The 20,989-nt window shown below is 39.0% G+C and overlaps 1 protein-coding gene across 4 annotated transcripts in view; it reads right to left on the bottom strand.

Annotated features, from left to right (window-relative positions):
- The window catches only part of EVA1A (eva-1 homolog A, regulator of programmed cell death), a 99,649-nt gene that overhangs the window by 38,461 nt on the left and 40,199 nt on the right, over positions 1–20,989 (bottom strand). For 3 of the 4 annotated variants that reach the window (XM_089922921.1, XM_089922922.1, XM_022563087.3), the window contains 2 exons: positions 20,701–20,823; positions 11,163–11,334 (listed from right to left, as the gene is read on the bottom strand). In XM_089922921.1, the coding sequence (XP_089779047.1) occupies positions 11,163–11,208 (46 nt within the window). In that variant the 5' untranslated portion in view covers positions 11,209–11,334; positions 20,701–20,823. The other variant, XM_089922920.1, reaches the window with a different exon arrangement.

Below are 20,989 nucleotides of genomic sequence, written 5' to 3'. Positions count from 1 at the left end.
TCAGGCAGACCTGTATTTGAAGCCTCATCTCAGACTCTTCTTTTAAACAACGATAACACTACCAACTCTGCTGAATTGTGGTAAAGATATTACAGATGACAAGCATAAAGGGATTATCCCAGATCCTGGCAATAACTGATAACTTTCACTCTTTATTTTGTTCCCCTCTCTCCCTCCCTCCCTTCCTTCCTTCCTTCCTTCTCTCCTTTCTCTCCCTCTCTTTCCCCCTTCCCTTCCCTCCCTCCCTCTCTCATTCCTCTATCCATCTATCTGTTTTCCTCCCTCTTTCCTTCTCTCCCTTATTCCCTTCCTTTCTTTTCTCATCCCATCCTCCCTTCCCTGTGAATTAATGTCTCTCTTTCACAACCTGCCCTCACCCCACCTATAACATAGGTTAACTTGAAGATGGTTACTGAACTGAATGTTGGAAACCACTATTCTCCCTCTAGTGTAACTAGTCTATCCTGTCCTGTCTTAACTTCCCAGATCAGAAAACATCTTTTTTTGCCTACAATTGTCTCAGACACAGATTCCCAGAGAAACCCAGTAAAAGCAACCAGAGAGGGCAAGGAGATTTTACTGAGTCTCACTGGATCCTGAGCAGGTGACTCAGGACTGATTTTCACAGCTGATATAATTTGTGTTGTTTCTCTTCATCATTCTTTTACAAAAATCAAACTGTAGTTCTATTGTGGCTGCTTTATCTCTCTCTGTTCCAGGTCACTTCCTCTTAGGCAATGATCTACCCTGTCTTGAGGAGATCCAGATAGCTGTTAATTGACCAAGAAGCAGAATAGAGACAGCTATTGATGGTAGTTTTCCCTCAATAAATAAAAATAAATGTATTGCTATATCTTGCTTCCTGCAGGGTCATTGTTTTCATTGGCAGGAAGAGGGCCTATGGGGAGGTCCTGGGGCTAATTTCATTTGCACCCTTGGAAGTCAGATCATGCCCAACAGACGCAGTAGGAGAGAACAGTAACACCAGTCCAGGCCAGTTCAGCTGAGGTCTGTGCAAACATAATCTTTTCCCTGCATGGACTTTCTTGTTGGTCCTACAGCTTGCAATCCCTTGAGTGGAAAAGAAAAGATTTTTTAAAATAGTCTTTAAAGAGAACAGTGTGACTTGTGTAGAATCAGGGAGTATTCAGCACAAACTCTTCTCTGAATTCTTAAGGCACTGTGAAGATGTCTCTTCATGGGATTCTGCCCCTCCCTATAGAAAAACAAAGACTCCCATTAACACTTTTGCCTTCTCTGAAATGCTGGAGAAAGCTTTCTTCCTTCTCTTTCCAGCTCTGATTTTTTCTTCCCCAGGAAGGAGTATTGGAGAATCACTGTGCCCACTAGGCTGGCTCTGGTGCTCCTTCCTTCTGGTGCTGGTTCTCCTTTGCTTTCACTTCTTTCAGCTTCCCCTCTCTTCTCCTGCTCCCCCTCTCTTGCCCCCAGGCAAAAGACACCCCAGAAGAGGCCTTTCATTATTCCACCTCATCCTAATCCACCCTACTCACTTTTCTTTACCTGCAGTGGGAAAGACCTGCAGTTCTATAGCCCAGGACTCAAGGGCAGCTAGGTAGAAGGCCCTGACACATTATCTGATCTGGCTTATTTACTGGGCAAGTTGATACTGTATTCTGATGCTTTTCTGGCTCCTTGAGTATGGAAGGGAGGAGTGTAATTAGCTCCTCCAATCTAGGCACACTTTATATAGTTGTATTATAATCAGTTATGTAACCACTATATTCCCCATACAACAGTGAGAAATTTGAGAAGAGAATCCATATGATTCACTTTGGATTGCCACAGCATCCAGCCAGTGCTTTGCTCACGGTGCCTATCTCTTAAGTATTTATTGAATTAAATCATGAATACACAATTTCTAAAAGTTCAATTATTATATGTGGATAAATAGATATATGCCAGTATGGATATATGCATATATATGTGACAAATGATTTATGTATAATAATACAATATTAAAAGAGTAGGGAATAGAAAAAAAACTATCAAATCACCATAATCTTACAACCTGAATATAACTACACACTATGAAGTGCAGTGAAGTGAATTTTCTTCTGTTCTTTCTTTCTCTTATATAAATTTATATTTACTTGGTTATAATCAGTTTATATACAACTTATATTTTTCTCTCTGGATATACTTTTTGTTTATTTTTAAGATGATTTTTTTAGAGCAGTTTTAGGTTCACAGCAAAATTAAGTGGAAGGTACAGAGATTTCCCATATACCTCCCAACCCCACACATGCAATAGCTTCCGCCATTATCAACATCTCCCATCAGAGCGGTACATTTGTTACACTTGGTATAATTTGGTACAATTATTATATTTGACACATGAACCTAATAGACATATAATAACCCAAAGCCCAGAGTTTATATTCGGGTTCACTCTTGGTGGTGTACCTTCTATCAGTTTCAAAAAATGTATAATAACATGTATCCATCATACACAGTATTTTCACTGCCCTAAAAATCCTCTGTGCTCCACCTATTCATTCTTCGCCCCAAGGATACACATTTCATATAATGTAAATGTCTTTCTGTATTGCTCCACAGTCTCCCAGTCAATCATACTTAACAATGGCTACATAGTATTCTACCCAGTGAATGCACCATAGGCTACAAAAACAGTTTCCTACCTTTGGATACTTAGGTTGTTGCAAATTTCTTTTTTAGTAAAAATGATGGAAGGAACATTTTTGTGCTTAACACTACTTCCTTTTTTGCTTGTTTCACTTACTGCTTTTATAATGGATTCTCAGAATAGAAATCTTCATGTCAAAAGGGTATATATTTTTATACCTCTTGATACAAATTGCTAAATGAATGTTCAAAAATGGTACATTACTTTATCTTGCCAACAGCTGTGTATGAAAGTACAACTTTCACCAAACTCTCCGAAAGGGGATATTCCAACTGTTGGATTTTCTTTTTATTTTATAAGTCAATAAATGATTACTTTATTCCACAAAAATTTACTGTGAGTCAACAGTGCCTTTGGCCTAGAGACATAAAGGTTCTCAGCCTTCACCAGATTCCCATATAAAAAATAGAATAATAATAATAGAAAACAGAAATTACAATACTTTCTTAAATCTCCAAATTTGTGACTATTAATTGAGTAATGTTGGTCTACTCTCCCTCATTGCTGAGACCACCTCCCTCATGCCAATCTCATAGGAAAAGTGATTCAAATTCTGGTTAAATACTACATGGTCTGCACAGCTATAGTGGCAGTTAAACATCCAAAGAATATTGGTTAAGTAAAAAAATAAATAATCTCCCAAAACTTATTCAATGAAAAAAATTACTGTAAGCAAAGTTAAATGACAAATTGGGAAAAATATTTGAAATATGTAACAGAGACCTAATATATAAAGAGCACCTAGAAAGAGCAAAAAAGACACCAATAAAGTAAATGGACCAAAAAAAGAAAAAAAAAAAATCGGGCTGGCCAAAAAGTTCGTTCGTGTTTTTCCATTGCATTTTACAGAAAAACCTGAAAGAACCTTTTTGCCAACCCAATATTAATAGTTCACAGAAAAGTAATGCCTCTTAAACATATGAAAAGATGCTCGCTGAAAGCACGGGTTGGCACACCATGGCTCACAAGCCCAATCTGGCCAGCTGTCTGTTTTGTTATTGGCACATAGCCATGCCCATTCATTTATGTTTTGTCTATGTCTGCTTGCATGCTACAACACAGAGTTGAGAGTTAGAATAGAAACTGTATGGCCTACAAAGCTGAAAATATTTACTATCTAGCTCTTTAAAGAAAAAGTTTCCTGACCTATGACCTAGAGAAACAAAAATTAAATAACATTTAGATATTATTTTTTATCTACCAGACTGTCAAAAATCCAACAGTTTGAAAATACTGTAACAGGGTTTTCTCATACATCTTATAAGCAGTAAATTTGTGAAACTCTTTAAATGACAATTTGGTAATACTTATCATAAATAATAATTATTGTACACTTGATCCAGCAATTCTACTTTTGAGAATTTATTCTACAAATGCACTTGAACACATATGTATGCCACAGTTATTTATTGCAGGCTTGTTGTCCTGTTTGAAAAGATTTGAACCATTCTCACTGGCCATGACTGGTTAAACTATGATTCATCTGTACAATGGAACAGTGTGTAGTTGTCTAAAAGAATGAGGAAGCTCTCTATACATTGATATTAAATACAATATTTTCAAAATACATTTTTCAGTGAAAAAAGTGAAGTACAAACCTGTGTATAACAGTGGGGAAGGTGAGACTGTATGCTTATATTTTCTTATATCTGCACAAAGAACTCTGGAAAGATGCAGAGAAGCCTGGTATGGATCAAATTTGGGGACTACAAGTAGGAGACAGCTCTGGAGTAAGACCTCTTACTACATGTCATTTTGTATTGTTTGATCACTGAGCAATATTCATTCACTAACTTGTTGAGCATCTAATAGGTGCCAGGCACTATTCTAGATGCTGAGGATATGGCAGTAAATAAATGAAAAACAAATCTCTGTGCTCTTGGGAGTTTACATTCTAGTAAGCTAGTAAGGAGATGGATGATAAACAAGATAAATAAATAAAATAGGTGGTATGTTAGGTGGTGATAAGGAGAAAACAGAAAAAATAGGAAGGAAGATATGATATGTTAAATGTGTGCTGGAGGGAAGGAGATAGACAAAGTGACCAAAAGGAATCTCACTGAGAAGGTGATTTTTAAAGAAAAATCTAAAAAGAATGGAAGAGTGAGGCTGGAGAATGTATTATCAATTCAAAACATTAAATTAAAAAGAGCAATCATTCAGCTTAATCTTTCTAACAACCTTCCTAGAAGTTATTAATGAGGTTATTATTATTAATGAGATTATCCTCATTTTAAATTGTTATATTATGATACCAAGGGGTTGCTTTCAAGTAGTTAGAACAAGAAGTGTTTACTGCTCCAATCCAAGCGCTGAGATAGAGGAAACCAAACATGTGTAGGGAGAACACATGGATGATTCTTAGGTGGATGGGCACCTAAGCCAGAGTAGGGAGTAAGGGGAGAAGATGACTGAGAGAACTTTAAAGACTGGGAAGGAGTTAGCCAGTCCAAGACTGAATGGAAGAGTTCCTGGATAAGGAAATAACTGTGCAAAAGAGGTGAGAAAAAGCTAGGCAGGTGGTTTAGAATAGTTGAAGTGAGGCCTTGCTCAGGGAGGACTATAATTAAATAAGAGCATGGAGAAGTCAAGGTTAGACAATAAAAGCCCTGGTAAGCCACATAAAAAACTGCATATTGGAGTACCTCAAACCATCCCTAAGTCCGTTGCCTCTTGCTTGTCTCTATTCTAGCATGTTTTCTAAACCTTGGCATGACCTACATCTTGAAAAGTTAATTCTTTGTCATAGGGGTTGTCCTATGCATTGTAGTATGTTTCTCCACCCACTAGATGATACTAGCAGCAACCCTCGCCTGTTGTTATAGCCAAAAATGTGTCCAGACATAGGCAGAAATTCCCCTACCGTGCAAAATCACCCCTACCGTGCAAAATCACCCCTGATTATGAACCACTGGTCTGGAAGTTGAAAAGGCTAGAATTCTCATTTTTCCAGCCTCTCTTACACCTAGAAATGGCCATATGACACAGGTCTAGCCTATGAAACATGAGATGAGGTCGGCTGGAACCTCCTTCCTTTTTCATATGTCTTTCAATCTTGAATCAAAAGGCAAGAGCAACAGCAGCCATTTTGCAGCCATGAGATGACAAGCATAAAAAAAAGGTCATGAGAATCACAGAGAATCTGGCCCCTACATTTTTGAGCTAATGCTAGCAACCACCTACCTCGAGACTTCTTGTTATGTGGGTAAGATAACTCCTATGTGTTTAGGCCACCAAATTGAAGGTTTCTACTATTTGCAGCTGAAAACAACTCTAACTGTTAAACCATAAAAAAGTGTTTGGATTTTATCCTTGATACAACGAGGATCCACAAAGAGATTCTAAAAAGTAGAAAGAATTGCATCATCACACCTACATTTTAGAAACATCGTTTCACTACAAAACACGGATTGGAGGTTGGTAGAGCACAGAAAATGCCATTATGGCAAAGCAGGCAAAAACATGAATGAGCTTAAACCAACTCAGTTACAGTGGGAATAAAGTAGAAGGGAGGCATTTCAGGGACATTGAAAGGTAAAATGGACCAACTGTAAGTGATTGGATATGGGCAGTGAAGAAGATGCATCAAAGGCTAAAAATCATATTTCTAGTATAGGTGATGCCCTAGATGGTAAACAAAATAAGGAGTATATTTAATTTGCAAACAATGCTACTGATAAGGGATTAATTTCCAAAATATACAAACAGCTCATACAGCTTAATATCAAAAAAACAAAAACCCAATCAAAAAACGGGCAGAAGACCTAAATAGACATTTCTCCAAAGAAGACATACAGATGGCCAACAAACACATGAAAAGATACTCCACATCACTAATTATTAGAGAAGTGCAAATCAAAACTCTAATGAGGTATTACCTCACACCAGTCAGAATGGCCATCATTAAAAATAATAAATGCTGGAGAGAGTGTGGAGAAAAAAGAACCCTCCTACGCTGTTGATGAGAATGTTAGGTGGTGCAGCCACTATGGAGAGCATTATGGAGGTTCCTTAAAAAACTAAAAATAGTTACCATGTGATCCTGCAATCCCACTCTTGGGCATATATCCGGAGAAAACTCTAATCAAAAAGATATATGCACCCCAATGTTCATAGCAGCACTATTTACAATAGCCAAGACATGGAAGCAACCTAAATGTCCACTGACAGATGAATGGATAAAGATGTGGTATATATATATATACATATATATATATGTATATATATATATACACGATGGGATATCACTCAGCCATAAATAAAGAATGAAATTATGCTATTTGCAGCAACATGGATGGACCTAGAAATCATCATACTAGTGAAGCAAATCAGAAAGAGAAAGACAAATATATGATATCACTTATATGTGGAATCTAAAAAAATGATACAAATGAACTTATTTACAAAACAGAAATAGACTCACAGACATAGAAAACAAACTTATTACCAAAGGGGAAAGGTGGGGAGGAATAAATGAGAAGTCTGGGATTAACATATACACACTACTATATATAAAATAGGTAAACAACAAGGTCCTACTGTATAGCACAGGGAACTCTACTCAATATCTTGTGATAACCTATAATGGAAAAGAATCTGAAAAAGAATATATATATATATTCTTTTTATATATATAAAATATATACATTCTTTTACATGTAAAAGCATATATTTAAATATATATTTTTTATATATTACGTATATTACACATATAATATATATATATCTGAATCACTTTACTGTATACTTGAAACTAACACAAAATTGTAAATTAACTATAGTTCAATTTTTAAAAAAGAAGCATATTTAAAGGGAACAATATTCCATTCCAGGTCAGGTTCAATTTGAAACACTTATGGCACATCTAAGTGGTAACGTTCAGGTCATTTAGATACTCAGCTAGAGAAGTCAGAAAAGAGTAAGGCAGTGGTAATTTTATATATATATATATATTTATATATTTATTTATATATATATACACGCATATATATATATTTCAAATTTTTAAATTTCAATAAAATAACATTACTTATTACAAAACTAATATCAATGAAGTATAGAACACTTATAAATACATCTAAGCAAAAGAGAATTAAAAATACACAGACACATACTCATACAATCCCAGCATCCAGATATAGTTTGTAGTAAAATGTGGTTATATATACATATGAATATACACACATAATGGGATTATACTGTATATGCTGTGTGGTAACAGGCTTTGTTTACTTAACAGCACATCATAAACATCTTTCTACTTAAATTAATATTCACCTACATTTTTTTTTTTACTATTATAAACAGTTCTGAGATAAACTGCCTTCACAGTAAAATTTTGACCCATATCCCTAATTATTTCATTAGGATAAATTCCTAGCTGTGGAACTGCTGGCTAAATGCTATATGTAGTTTTAAGGCTTTTGACATTTGTTCCCAAATCATTTTCTAGAGAGGCTATAGCAATTTATAATCCCATCAGCAATATGTGCAAGTACTCATCTCCCTACACTTTCTCCAAAATTGAAATTATAAATGTAATCGCTCAAATATTTGAGAATTTTATAAAATTAAAATGTTAACCTTGGGGGCTTCCCTGGTGGCGCAGTGGTTGAGAGTCTGCCTGCCGATGCAGGGGACACGGGTTCGTGCTCCGGTCCGGGAAGATCCCACATGCCACGGAGCGGCTGGGCCCGTGAGCCATGGCCGCTGAGGCTGAGCCTATGCATCCGGAGCCTGTGCTCCTCAACGGGAGAGGCCACAACAGTGAGGGGCCCGCGTACCACCAAAAAAAAAAAAAAAAAAAAAATGTTAACCTCACTGTTGGTTTCATTTTGCATTTGTTTAATTGCTAGACATTGAGCTCCTTATGTTTTACCAGTAATCTGTATTTTTTCTTTGGCAAACTGCTGATTCTTATCCTTTGTCCACTTTTCTTTTGGGACACTTATCCTTTGTTGATTTGTAAGAGCTCTTTATATATTAACTTTAACCCTTCTTCATTAATGCTGCCTTTTTTTCTTAGTTTGCATTTGCCAAATACGGGTACATTTTGATAAACAGATATTTTAAATCATACCTTGGTCAAGGTTTAAAATGGGTATTGTGAAGAATGGGAGCAAGATGTATCCAAAAGCAAATAGAAAGAATGACGCAGTATTACAAAGCCTCAGCTAAGGCCAAATTCCATGAATTTCTTAATGGTTTCAATCTGCAAAGTTGTAACAGTGTTTGGTTACTTGAATGCAGAGGGAGAAAGGGGAGAAAGAAAGGTTTACTTAAGAGTTGGGATTTTGCCTGTTGGTTTAACCAGAAACTAGACAAAGGAATAAAGGAGTTATGTGTATTAGCAAGTGTGTTCCTGAAATGATGGACCACATGGATGAGGCAACTGATAAACTGGGAGAAAATAGGAGCGGTTAGGGGCTGTTATCTTCACCTTCATATTTTAATTTTTTTTTTTTTTCTGTGGTACACAGGCCTCTCACTGATGTGGCCTCTCCCGTTGCGGAGCACAGGCTCCAGATGTGCAGGCTCAGCGGCCATGGCTCACGGGCCCAGCCGCTGTGCGGCATGTGGGATCTTCCCGACCGGGGCACGAACCCGTGTCCCCTGCATTGGCAGGTGGACTCTCAACCACTGCACCACCAGGGAAGCCCCCCATATTTTAAATTTTTAAATTCATTTCCTTTATAGTCAGGCAGTGTTCTGAATCACACTCAGAGTGAATTTTTAGCCACCAAGTCTATTTACTTGATCTAATGCAATTTATTTTAGCCACTCCACTTTCCATTTCCTTTCCTTCTCTTTTTATCTCAGCCCATATTTACTTAAAAGAAGCATTATCTTCCTGCATCCTAAGCAATATTTAATTCCAGAATATGGAGTGGGAAGGAAAAAGGTTGAAGGGGAGAGAAAAACAGGGCCATGTACCCTTTCACCTTAACAAGATCATAAGACACGTGGTAAACACCAGGGCATTCAATGATCACAACTCAGGGTCATCCTGGTCAAAATGGAAAAGCCGCCAGGTACTTCTTGTGCTGAGTAGAGTTCCAAAGTCCAGAAGCCTGTTTGCTCTCACCCAAGATATTTTCTTACAACAGCTTATTTGCAAGTGTCATCTGAGGCCTGGAAATTCCAGACCCTCCCTGCCACGCCCCACTTCATTTTGGGGTGTCCTCACTATAGAATTGAGGAGATCATCAATTTAATTGCTTGTGAAAACATGATACCAGAGTTTCAAACATCTCTTTTCTAGCTCCAGTGTCCTTTCTCTCCAGAATAGCCTAGAAGAATGAGCAGAACTGAGATTTCTCTGATGTGTGGGTGCCCAGGTAAGGAGGCCCCAGGCACTGAACTTCCTTTGGGAGGTGAGGAGCTGACTGATGACCTGAGCCTTTGCTGATCTGAAAAGAGAGAACCCTGGACTTGAGGCATGTGAAGACTACATGCTGCATCTTGCCAACCACAAAGGAGCCAGCCAGGCTCCTGAGAAGTCCTCCTTTCTAAAATCAGGTTGCACGTCATCCAAGATGCTCTCTCAGCAAAAAGCCATGAACTTCCTTTATCCTCAACCCTAGCTCAGATTTGCCATTGTAAATAGAAGTGTCAGGTTTTGTACCTGAACTCTGAGGTCACCACATATCAAGCCTGACCAGAGAACTAGAAAGTAAAACCAGTCCCCCAGGGGAAACCTAATCAGAACCACAGTCTCTTCCTTTTATACAACAAACAGAGACATAAGGCCAAATAAAATAAAGCAAACTACCAAAACCTTAAACTCACTCAAGCAGAAGAAAATCAATTTGGTCATTTAAACTATTCAGCATTTTCATGTATTTTTTTAAAATTTTAGCTTTATTGGGTATATTTTCATGTATTTTTAAATGACTCCTTTTATGTAAACAGCACCTGTTCTCAAGAAATGATCTTGAGGAGAAAGTCAGCCATCTTTCTAAAAGAAACAACTGTGAACCAAGGAGGGAGCAAATATTAGACTCTCCCAGACTCACATACTTTCTGTCTCTATGTCTCCCAGAAGGTTATCAAACTTCTCACACAACCCCCCAAACACAGACTACACATAAACACACACACACACACACACACACACACACACACACACCCTGGGAGGAGTTGAGAACCACTGCATAGAAATAATCAGGCTGAGGATACTCCATTCTGGCCTTACATATCAGTTAAATGCTTAATGACAGAAGCCAACAGTAGCCCCAGGCTATTTCATTCACCCGAGCCCAAAAGGAAACCGAATATTTTTCAGCAAGATAAAGCTCTTAGAACCCCCCATTTGCCAAATTAGAGAAAGCTTAAGTTTCAAACCAGAAAACGTTTCATCTCAAAACTCAGTACCACAGAGCCCCTCTGTTATGAGAGGCATTTCTCTCCTGAGTATAAGACCAGAGATGGCCACCCAGGAGATGGCTCTACCCAGCCCCAGGCCTCAGACCTGGCCCAGCTGAGACTGAACAACTACCTGAGACAAAGGAATAGGCCTCTAGGATATTGCTGAGCAAAGCCATGTCCACGAACTCGGGGATCACCAGCTCCGTGTTGTGGTAGAAGGGCAGCCTCGATGTGACATCCAGAAAAGGCCTCCTGGAGATGCTTCAGCTGGATCAAGGTGGCCACCCTCCCTCTCTTCTCTTCTGTTTGGGAACACAAAGTGAGTGATGAGAAATCACATTCTGATTTCCTGAGGCTGTGCTCCAGGTAGCCTGGGCTCAAGAACAAAATCCAGTCCAACCTTCCCAGCCAGGGGGCTGCAAAGATCTGAGATCTTGTACTCTTTGCTCTAACAGCTTCTTGGCTTTCAAAGAAGCAGCAACTCCTTAAATCTGTTTTTCCTGGCCTTTCTCCTTTCTCTTCCCCATCTCCTTCCAATTTCCCATTTTAACACTTCTCCCTCACCTTTCCTTGATCCTTTTTATTGCATTCTTCCTGGTTTGCCTATGAGGTTCAGTCCATCATCACTTTAATCACTGCATTTTTACCCCAAGCCACAGCCTGCTTTTCACCTGGCTCTGCTTTCCCCTGTACTGATGGCACTTGTGTACTTTGATCAGCTTGCTTCATCCCACGTATCACCAAATGTGCATTCTTGGCAATGGGTCAGAGCTGACTATTTCAGAACTCCCAAAGTGGTTCCTGTTCTAAAATGCCCCCAAGAACTTGGGAGCTCGAGGCTGCTACCTGCCCCTAGCTCCATGACTCCACCTGTGACTGTGATGGGCCAACCAAACATACATGCACTGCCACAAACGGCCCATCAAAGGAACTGATCATCAGGGTTCAGAACAGGAACTTGGGATCTCAGTATTCAGTGGCTCAGCCTCTGGCTGGGGGAGCACATTCTTTCCCCAGCTGCTGCTGCTGTTTAGAACCAGCATTATCATTACCCATTCAGTGAAGCCCTAGCAGAGAGCTGAGGATTTCAAGTGGCAGAGATCTTAATGACTCCTATTCAGTGCCACTCTATCTGAAGACAGGGAACTGAGTCACAGGGTATGGAAGGATGTCAGGTTAGGGAAAGCTAGGGAAGCAGAAGGTTCCAGTCCTTTCAGAAGAAACAGGTTCTCAGGTGGGTCACAGACATTGGTAACATGGATCACATTCAGAGGGCCTGGAGAGCTGCAATTCCATAGGTGGATGGAATGGGTCACAACAGATAAGACAACTCTCACTTTGGTGAATTCCAGTGGGCTCAGGGAAGACCAAAGCAAGAAAAGACAGACCAACCCACAGGTAGGACAGAAACGAACACAAGGTCCTTGAAGCAGCCAGAGGCCCAGATAGTGGCAGATGAGGAGTGGGCTAGCTGTTGCTGAGGGACCCCTGTACCTCTGAGTCTTCAACAGCCATTTGAGTTCCTAAAAGGTGACAACTGATGATACAGGTGAAGACTTGGAACCACCACCCTAAGTTCAGAAACTGCTCTGCAGGTCTGAGGACTTCAGGACCTAGGAAGAGAGTGAAGCCACTGGAATATTTCTGAGTATATAGTAGGACAAAGCTGTTTCAGGTCCATTCCCTCCTTTCTATCCCCACTAATCCTACTATAGTGCAAGTCTCATCATTTTATTTCTGTGAGTTTTCCAACAGTCTCCTATCTGATGCTTCTGCAAATACCTCTTCCTATTCAATCTAGCACCCACTTTTACCATCAGGGTTATCTTTTATAAAGTACAAATCTGATCACTTCACTCCATAGTCCAACCCTTCATTAATGTTAAGAAGTTTAATCCCCATTAAACTTCTTAACACAAAACACATCCACTTTCACAATATCTGACCTCTATTTTGGCTCTTAATTCATCTCCTACCCAAGTCTACACTCTTACACATATACACAGAGATACAAGTATGCCTAATGCTTCAACAATACCAGATTACTTTCAGTTCCCCAAATACACTAAGCTCTTTTATCTTTTCATGCTTTTGGTTGTGCCCTTCCTTTGCCTAAATGTCCTTCCTCCCTGGCTAACGTTTCCTGTAAGAGAGAATTCAAAAGCTCTACTGTAGTCTCAAAATCCCAAAGACTTCCTTTTTTTCAGAAATAGAAAAATCCATACTAAAATTCATATGGAATATCAAGCAATCCAAATTACCAAAACAATCCTAATAAAAAAAAACAAAGCTGGAAGTCTCACACTTCCTCATTTCAAAATGTATTACAAAGCTACAGTAATCAAAACAGTGTTGTACTTGCATAAAGACAGGCATATGGATAAATGGAATAGAGAGCCCAGAAATAAAACCTTACATGTATGGTTAAATTATTTTCAATAAGAGACCATACAATTTGGAAAGAATAGTCTTGTTGAGAAAACTGGATATCCACATGCAAGAGAATGAAGTTCAATCCTTATCTTACACCATATTAAAAAAAAAAAAAAAAAAAAATTAACTAAAAGTGGATAAAAGACCTAAGTGGAAGAGCTAAAACTATAAAGCTCTTAGAAGAAAACATAGAGGAAGCGCTTCATGACACTGGATTTGGAAATGATTTCTTGGACTTGACACCAAAAGCACAGGCAACAAAATAAAAATAGATAAGTTGGACTACATCAAAACTTAAAACTTCTGTGCATCAAAGGATACAATCAACAGAGTGAAAAGCAACCAATGGAATGGGAGAAAATATTTGCAAATCATATATCTGATGAGGGATTAATATCTAGATTATAGAGAACTCCTACAACACAACAACAGCAAAAAACAAACAACCTGATTAAAAAATGGGCAAAGGATTCGAATAGACCTTTCTTCAAGGAAGATTCATGAATGGCCAATAAGCATATGAAAAGATGCTCAACATCACTAATCATTAGGGAAACACAAATCAAAAACACAATGAGATACTACCCCACATCCATTAGGATGGCTACTATCAAAAACAAAACAAAACAAAACAGAAAATAGCAAGTGCTGGAGAGGATTGGAGAGGAACCCTTGTACTGTTGACGGGAAGGTAAAATTGTAGAGGCACTATGGAAAACAGTGTGGCAGTTTCTCAAAAAATTAAAAATAGAATTACCATATGATTCAGCAATTCACCTCTGGGTCTACACCCAAAAGAATTGAAAGCAGGGACTTGAACAGACATTTGTACACAAATTATGATGAAGCATTATTATGGCAGCCTAAAGGTAAATCAATCAAAGTGTCCATCCACAGACAAATGGATAAACAAAATGTGGTATATGCATACAATGGAATATTACCCACAGTCTTTTATTTTAAACATCTTTATTGGAGTATAATTGCTTTAAAATGGTGTGTTAGTTTCTGCTTTATAACAAAGTGAATCAGTTATACAAATACATATGTTCCTGTATCTCTTCCCTCTTGCATCTCCCTCCCTCCCACCCTCCCTATCCCACCCCTCTAAGGTGGTCACAAAGCACCGAGCTGATCTCCCTCTGCTATGCGGCTGCTTCCCACTAGCTATCTATTTTATGTTTGGTAGTGTATATATGTCCATGACACTATCTCACTTTGTCACAGCTTACCCTTCCCCCTCCCCATATCCTCAAGTTCATTGTCTAGTAGGTCTGTGTCTTTATTCCCATCTTACCCTTAGGTTCTTCATGACATTTTTTTTCTTAGATTCCATATATATGTGTTAGCATACAGTATTTGTCTTTCTCCTTCCGACTTACTTCACTCTGTATGACAGACTCTAGGTCCATCCACCTCATTAAAAATAGCTCAATTTCATTTCTTTTTATGGCTGAGTAATATTCCATTGTATATATGTGCCACATCTTCTTTATCCATTCATCCAATGATGGACACTTAGGTTGTTTCCATCTCCGGGCTATTGTAAATAGAGCTGCAATGAACATTTTGGTACATTACTCTTTTTGAATTATGGGTTTCTCAGGGTATATGCCCAGTAGTGGGATTGCTGGGTCATATGGTAGTTCTATTTGTAGTATTTTAAGGAACCTCCATACTGTTCTCCATAGTGGCTGTATCAATTTACATTCCCACCAGCAGTGCAAGAGTGTTCCCTTTTCTCCACACCCTCTCCAGCATTTATGGTTTCTAGATTTTTTGATGATGGCCATTCTGACTGGTGTGAGATGATATCTCATTGTAGTTTTGATTTGCATTTCTCTAATGATTAATGATGTTGAGCATTTTTTCATGTGTTTGTTGGAAATATGTATATCTTCTCTGGAGAAATGTCTATTTAGGTCTTCTGCCCATTTTTGGATTGGGTTGTTTGTTTTTTTGTTATTGAGCTGCATGAGCTGCTTGTAAATTTTGGAGATTAATCCTTTGTCAGTTGTTTCATTTGCAAATATTTTCTCCCATTCTGAGGGTTGTCTTTTGGTCTTGTTTATGGTTTCCTTTGCTGTGCAAAAGCTTTTAAGTTTCATTAGGTCTCATTTGTTTATTTTTGTTTTTATTTCCATTTCTCTAGGAGGTGGGTCAGAAAGGATCTTGCTGTGATTTATGTCATAGAGTGTTCTGCCTATGTTTTCCTCTAAGAGTTTGATAGTTTCTGGCCTTACATTTAGGTCTTTAATCCATTTTAAGCTTATTTCTGTGTATGGTGTTAGGGAGTGTTCTAATCTCATACTTTTACATGTACCTGTGAAATTCTGACACATGCACAACATGGATGAACCTTGAGGACATTATGCTAAGTGAAGCAAGCCAGTCACAAAAGAACAAATATGGTATGATTCCACTTATATGAAGTACCTAGAATAGTCAAATTCGTAGACAGAAGGCAGAATGGTGGTTGTCAGGGGTTGGGAGAAGGGAGAAATAAGAAATTATTGTTTAATTGGTACAGAGTACAAAGTTTCAGTTTTGCAAGATGAAAAGTGTTCTGGACATGGATAATGATAATGGTTGCACAACAAAGTAAATGTACTTGATGCCACTGAACTGTACACTTAAAAATGGTTAAAATAGCAAATTTTATGTTATATTTATTTTACCACAATTTTTAAAATTAATAATAATAAATATAAGATGTTGATGAGGTACAACAATGAATTTTATAGGTTAAATTTTAAAGATTCTTTAGAGAATCCAGCAATCAAATATTGATTTTCAGTTAATAGGAATGGTAGCAGAATTATAGAGATATTAAAATTAAAGTCAAAATACTATATGATATCACTTATATGTGGAATCTAAAAAATACAACAAACTAGTGAATATAACAAAAAAGAAGACTTGCAGATATAGAGAACAAACTAGTGCATCAGTGGAGAGAGGAAGGGGGGAGGGGCAATATAGAGTAGGGGATTCAGAAGTACAAACTATTATGTACAAAATAAGCTACAAGGATATCTTGTACAACACAGGGAATATAGCCGATATTTTATAATAATTAAAAATGGAGTATAACCTTTAAAAACTGTGGGGACTTCCCTGGTGGCATTGTGGTTAAGAATCCGCCTGCCAATTCAGAGGACACAAGTTCAATCCCTGGTCCAGGAAGATCCCACATGCCATAGAGCAACTAAGCCCATGAGCCACAACTACTGAGCCTGAGCTCGAGAGCCTGTGAGCCACAACTACTGAAGTCCGCGCGCCTAGAGAAATCAAGTCTAAAAAAATAAAGAAAGAAAAAGAAGAAAAGACTAACACCTCTTGGCTCTCCATTAAAAAAACAAACTGTGAATAACTATATTGTACACCTGTAATTTACAGAATATTGTACATCAACTGCACTTTGATTTAAAAAATTGAAGTCAATAAAATTCTAATTTATATCAAATTATGGATATTGCTTAATTTTAAGTAAAAGATGTTATTATCTCACTTATAAAAACATTGAATGTAAATAATTGTAATCTATCACATTTATAGATTAAGAGGAAAAACATATCATGTCAATGGATGAAAAAATGGGTTTGTGTAAAAATTAATAAAAATTCATGTTTTATTTAAAAAGAAAGGTCTAATGCAGTAAAGCTCAAAATCCTCCAGATTCTTTTTTTGTCTATCTAAGTATTAGAATATTTTTCTGATATTGCACCTATGATATTACAATTGGAATTATTGGTTTACTGAAGAGACTTCTTACAAGTCCTTATTACCCTGGTACCTAGCATGGTGCCTGATGAAAGGAGGTTCTCAGTCAATTCTGGCTGGCTGAAAAACAGAAAGAGCAATTAGGCATGAGCTTTGTATGCATGAGGAAGTCCCAGAGAGTATTTCTGAACAGGTCTTAGAGTGAGTCACTTTGAAGACTAAAAGGACACCAGGGCTGACTGGCTCTGAGTGGGGTGCCAAGCAGAGTACTTCTTCAGGACTATGAAAGGACCACATGCAAGACGGAAGCTTAACCATGGCACAGAAATTCTTCCTGCGAGTCTCTCCATGCCCCAGGCACTAATGGAGAGGGTTGCAAGAGCCAGAGGTAAAAGAAAGGGGGACAAAGAAGGCAGGCTGACGGTCAGGAAAAACCACTGCTGGTGGGCCAAACTATAGAGTGAACAGGAAAACCCCCTATGGTCCATGTAGCACAAGTCAACGTAAAGCGGGGGTCAGTACACACTTATAACTTTACTATGAAAGGGCTCTGAGGGCTATATGCTCTCTGTCTCAACTACTCAGCTTTTGCCATCGTGGTGTCAAAACCGCCACAAACAGCCACAAAAGAATGAGTGTGGCTGTGTTACAATAAAACCTTATTTTCAAAAGTAGGTGGTGGACCCAGATTGGCCCACGGACCATACATAGTCTGCAGCCCTCTGGCCTAGATTCTTACTACTCAAATTATGGTACAAGGACCAGCAGGATTGACATCACTTAGGAGCTTGTTAGATCTGCATAAGCCTGGGCACCCAGACCTTTGGAATCAGACTCTCATTTTGTAAGATGCCTAATAGAGTTTGCAAAATGCTCTGCCTGACTTCTGTGATCCCCTTCAGCCTGAGCACTCAGATATTATAACAGCATAGGCTTAGGAGGAGTTTCACTTAATGCATCCTTTATAAATCTGATCTAGGGTAGGAGGGCAAGTCCTTCATGAGGACACTGAGACAGAGGGCAGGACTCAGCATAAGAGATTCTGTTCAGGGCAGCTGCCAATGAGACAAGGTCTGCAGAAGTTAGATACGTGATGACTCCCAGAGCCAAACTCCCTGAGCCCTCCCTTAATAGTGATGAAACTACTCCAGGTAGTTCTAGACACTCTCCACTGGTGATTTGCCCTGTAATTAAAGCATTTCTGCATCTCCTACTGTGATGCTTAATTTTATGAGTCAAATTGACTGGCCATGGGATGTCCAGATTAAACATTATGTCTGGGTGTGTCTATGAAGGTGTTTCCAGATAAGATTAGCAATAGGTAGACTAACTAAAGTAGATTGCCCTCCCCAATATGAATGGGCATTACCCAATCCATTGAGAGCTTGAATAGAACAAAAGGCAGAGGAAGGAGGAACTAGCCTCTTTTTTCCTGCCTCACTGCTGAGTTGGAGCATCACATCTCATCTTGTCTTCTCTGGCCTCAGACTGAGATTTACACCATTTGCTCCCCTGGTTTTCAGGCTTTTGGACTTGGACTGAACTACACCGCTGGCTTTCCTGTGTCTCCATGTTGCAAGGTTGTGTATGGCAAATCATGGGACTTCTCAACCTCTATGATTATGTGAACCGATTCTTCTTCATAATAATAATCTATTGTTATATATTTATGTAAAAAATATATATGTTTCTGTTTCTGTTTCTCTGGAGAACCCTAATACACTTAACCAATATAAAGGTAAGGGGCATGAAGAACTCATCCACCTACAAGTGAAATTTTATGCTCTAGTCCTCAAGGAAATCCCTTATCACTGGTTAGTTCCTAAAATAGTGATCCTCAACCTTGGGCAGTGTGCTCCCCAGGGTACAGTTGGTTGTCACAACTCCAGTGGAGGTTGATACTGGCATCTAGTAGGAGGCAAGGATACTGCTAAAATCCTACAATGTATAGAACGGCACCCCCACAACAAAGAACTATCTGGCCCCAAATGTTAATGCATCGAGGTTGAGAAACCCTGCTCTAGAACAAACATCATTACCTCATTGATCAACCTAAGAAACTCTCAGTGTTTGTGAACCTCATGCACATCACCATTACAGCAAGAAAGGTGTCAGAGAGAGGTCTGCTTGGCAGCTCCTAGCGGCCTTGCTCAGAACACCACAGGTCCAAGCCCTGGGCCACCAATTCTGTGTTCCATGACCAGAAGTAAATAGACTCTGGGAGAACAAATCACATCAACCAAGCCCTCAAGAAAATAAAACATCAGGGGATCTCCCTGGTGGCGCAGTGGTTAAGAATCCGCCTGCCAATGCAGGGGACACGGGTTCAAGCCCTGGTCCGGGAAGATCTCACATGCCGTGGAGCAACTAAGCCCATGCGCCACAACTACTGAAGCCCGTGTGCCTAGAGCCCATGCTCTGCAACAGAGAAGCCACCGCAACAAGAGAAGTCACTCCAATGAGAAGCCCATGCACCGCAATGAAGAGTAGCCCCCTCTTGCTGCAACTAGAGAAACCCCACGTGCAGCAATGAAGACCCAATGCAAAAATAAAATAAATAAATTTATTTTCAAAAAAAGAAAGGAAAAAGAAAATACAACATCAACCAATACCAGTTTATTAATTCATAACTGGAGAGCCACCTGGCATAAGATCTAGATCAGATTCTCTTCTAGACAAGTTGACCCTGGGGATTATCTTGGCTAGGGCAGAATTACAACTAAGCAGCCATATATTTTCAAAGCCAGGGTTTTCTCCCTGTGATTATCCATTGGATTAAACCCACAATATTCTAGGGGAAAATGATGTCTAAAGAACACTCTAGGGCCAGTAAACCAGAATTGCAGCACACTTTCTTTGGACAGCACCTACTAATTCTTATACTTCTTACTCTTTGACAGCTTTTTTTCATCTATGACCCAAAGCTCCTTCACCTAATTACTGAAAATCTGTGGCACAATTGAGGAGACAGCTTCTTTCCAACACCTACCTCTCAGAATTTTGTCTTCCTGTACACATGCTGGCCTCCTGATGAAGATGACAAGCTGGCTTATAAGCACCATCTCTTAAACTGAATGACTAATTGCATGCATTGCATGCCATTTTCACTGGTTTCCATATTAGAGATAACCTATTTCCCAGTGCTGCAAATTCATATTCTCTGGAACCTTGAGTCTACCCACCTATACTGAGTGTAACCACTGGATATACAAAATGAAGTATGCCTGGTGATAGTACATTTCATCTTATATTTCAGTAGCAGCAGTGCACATCCCTGGTATATAAGCCACCATGCAGATGGCTATCTCATAACACGGTGTGCAAAGGGTCATAAAAAAGCCTTATTATCAGGACTTCCCTGGTAGTCCATTGGTTAATACTCTGCACTTCCAATGCAGGGGGCGCCAGTTCAATCAATGGTTGGGGAACTAAGATCCCACATGCCACGCAGCACAGCCAAAAAAACAAAAACGAAAAACAAAACAAAAAAATCTTATTATCCCCTTAGCTACCTGGGGAGAAGTGTACTCTTAAGAGTAGAGGAGTATCTGGTTAGAATGGTTCATCCTTGGAGATGCTAGTGTCAGACAGTAGAGGTTCTGAAACTTGGTTGGCCTCAGTTGGCTTCTCAGGCTCTGAAAGAAAAGAAAAACGGCATAAAACATATCAGAGAGCCATCACATGGCTGAGAGATCACATCATGCCTTAGACCTGGTGTTGTTATGAACTGCTTAGCAGAGAAACCTTGGTGGTCTTTGTCTGGACCCCTGAAGATATGAAATAGCATTCCCTGAAAGGATA

This window comes from Delphinapterus leucas, chromosome 13, assembly GCF_059928025.1.
Source record: "Delphinapterus leucas isolate spDelLeu-1000000601 "Yukka" chromosome 13, BTC_Dleu_Yukka2, whole genome shotgun sequence".
Lineage (NCBI taxonomy): Eukaryota > Metazoa > Chordata > Mammalia > Artiodactyla > Monodontidae > Delphinapterus > Delphinapterus leucas.
This window is presented reverse-complemented; position numbering and strand designations above follow the sequence as displayed.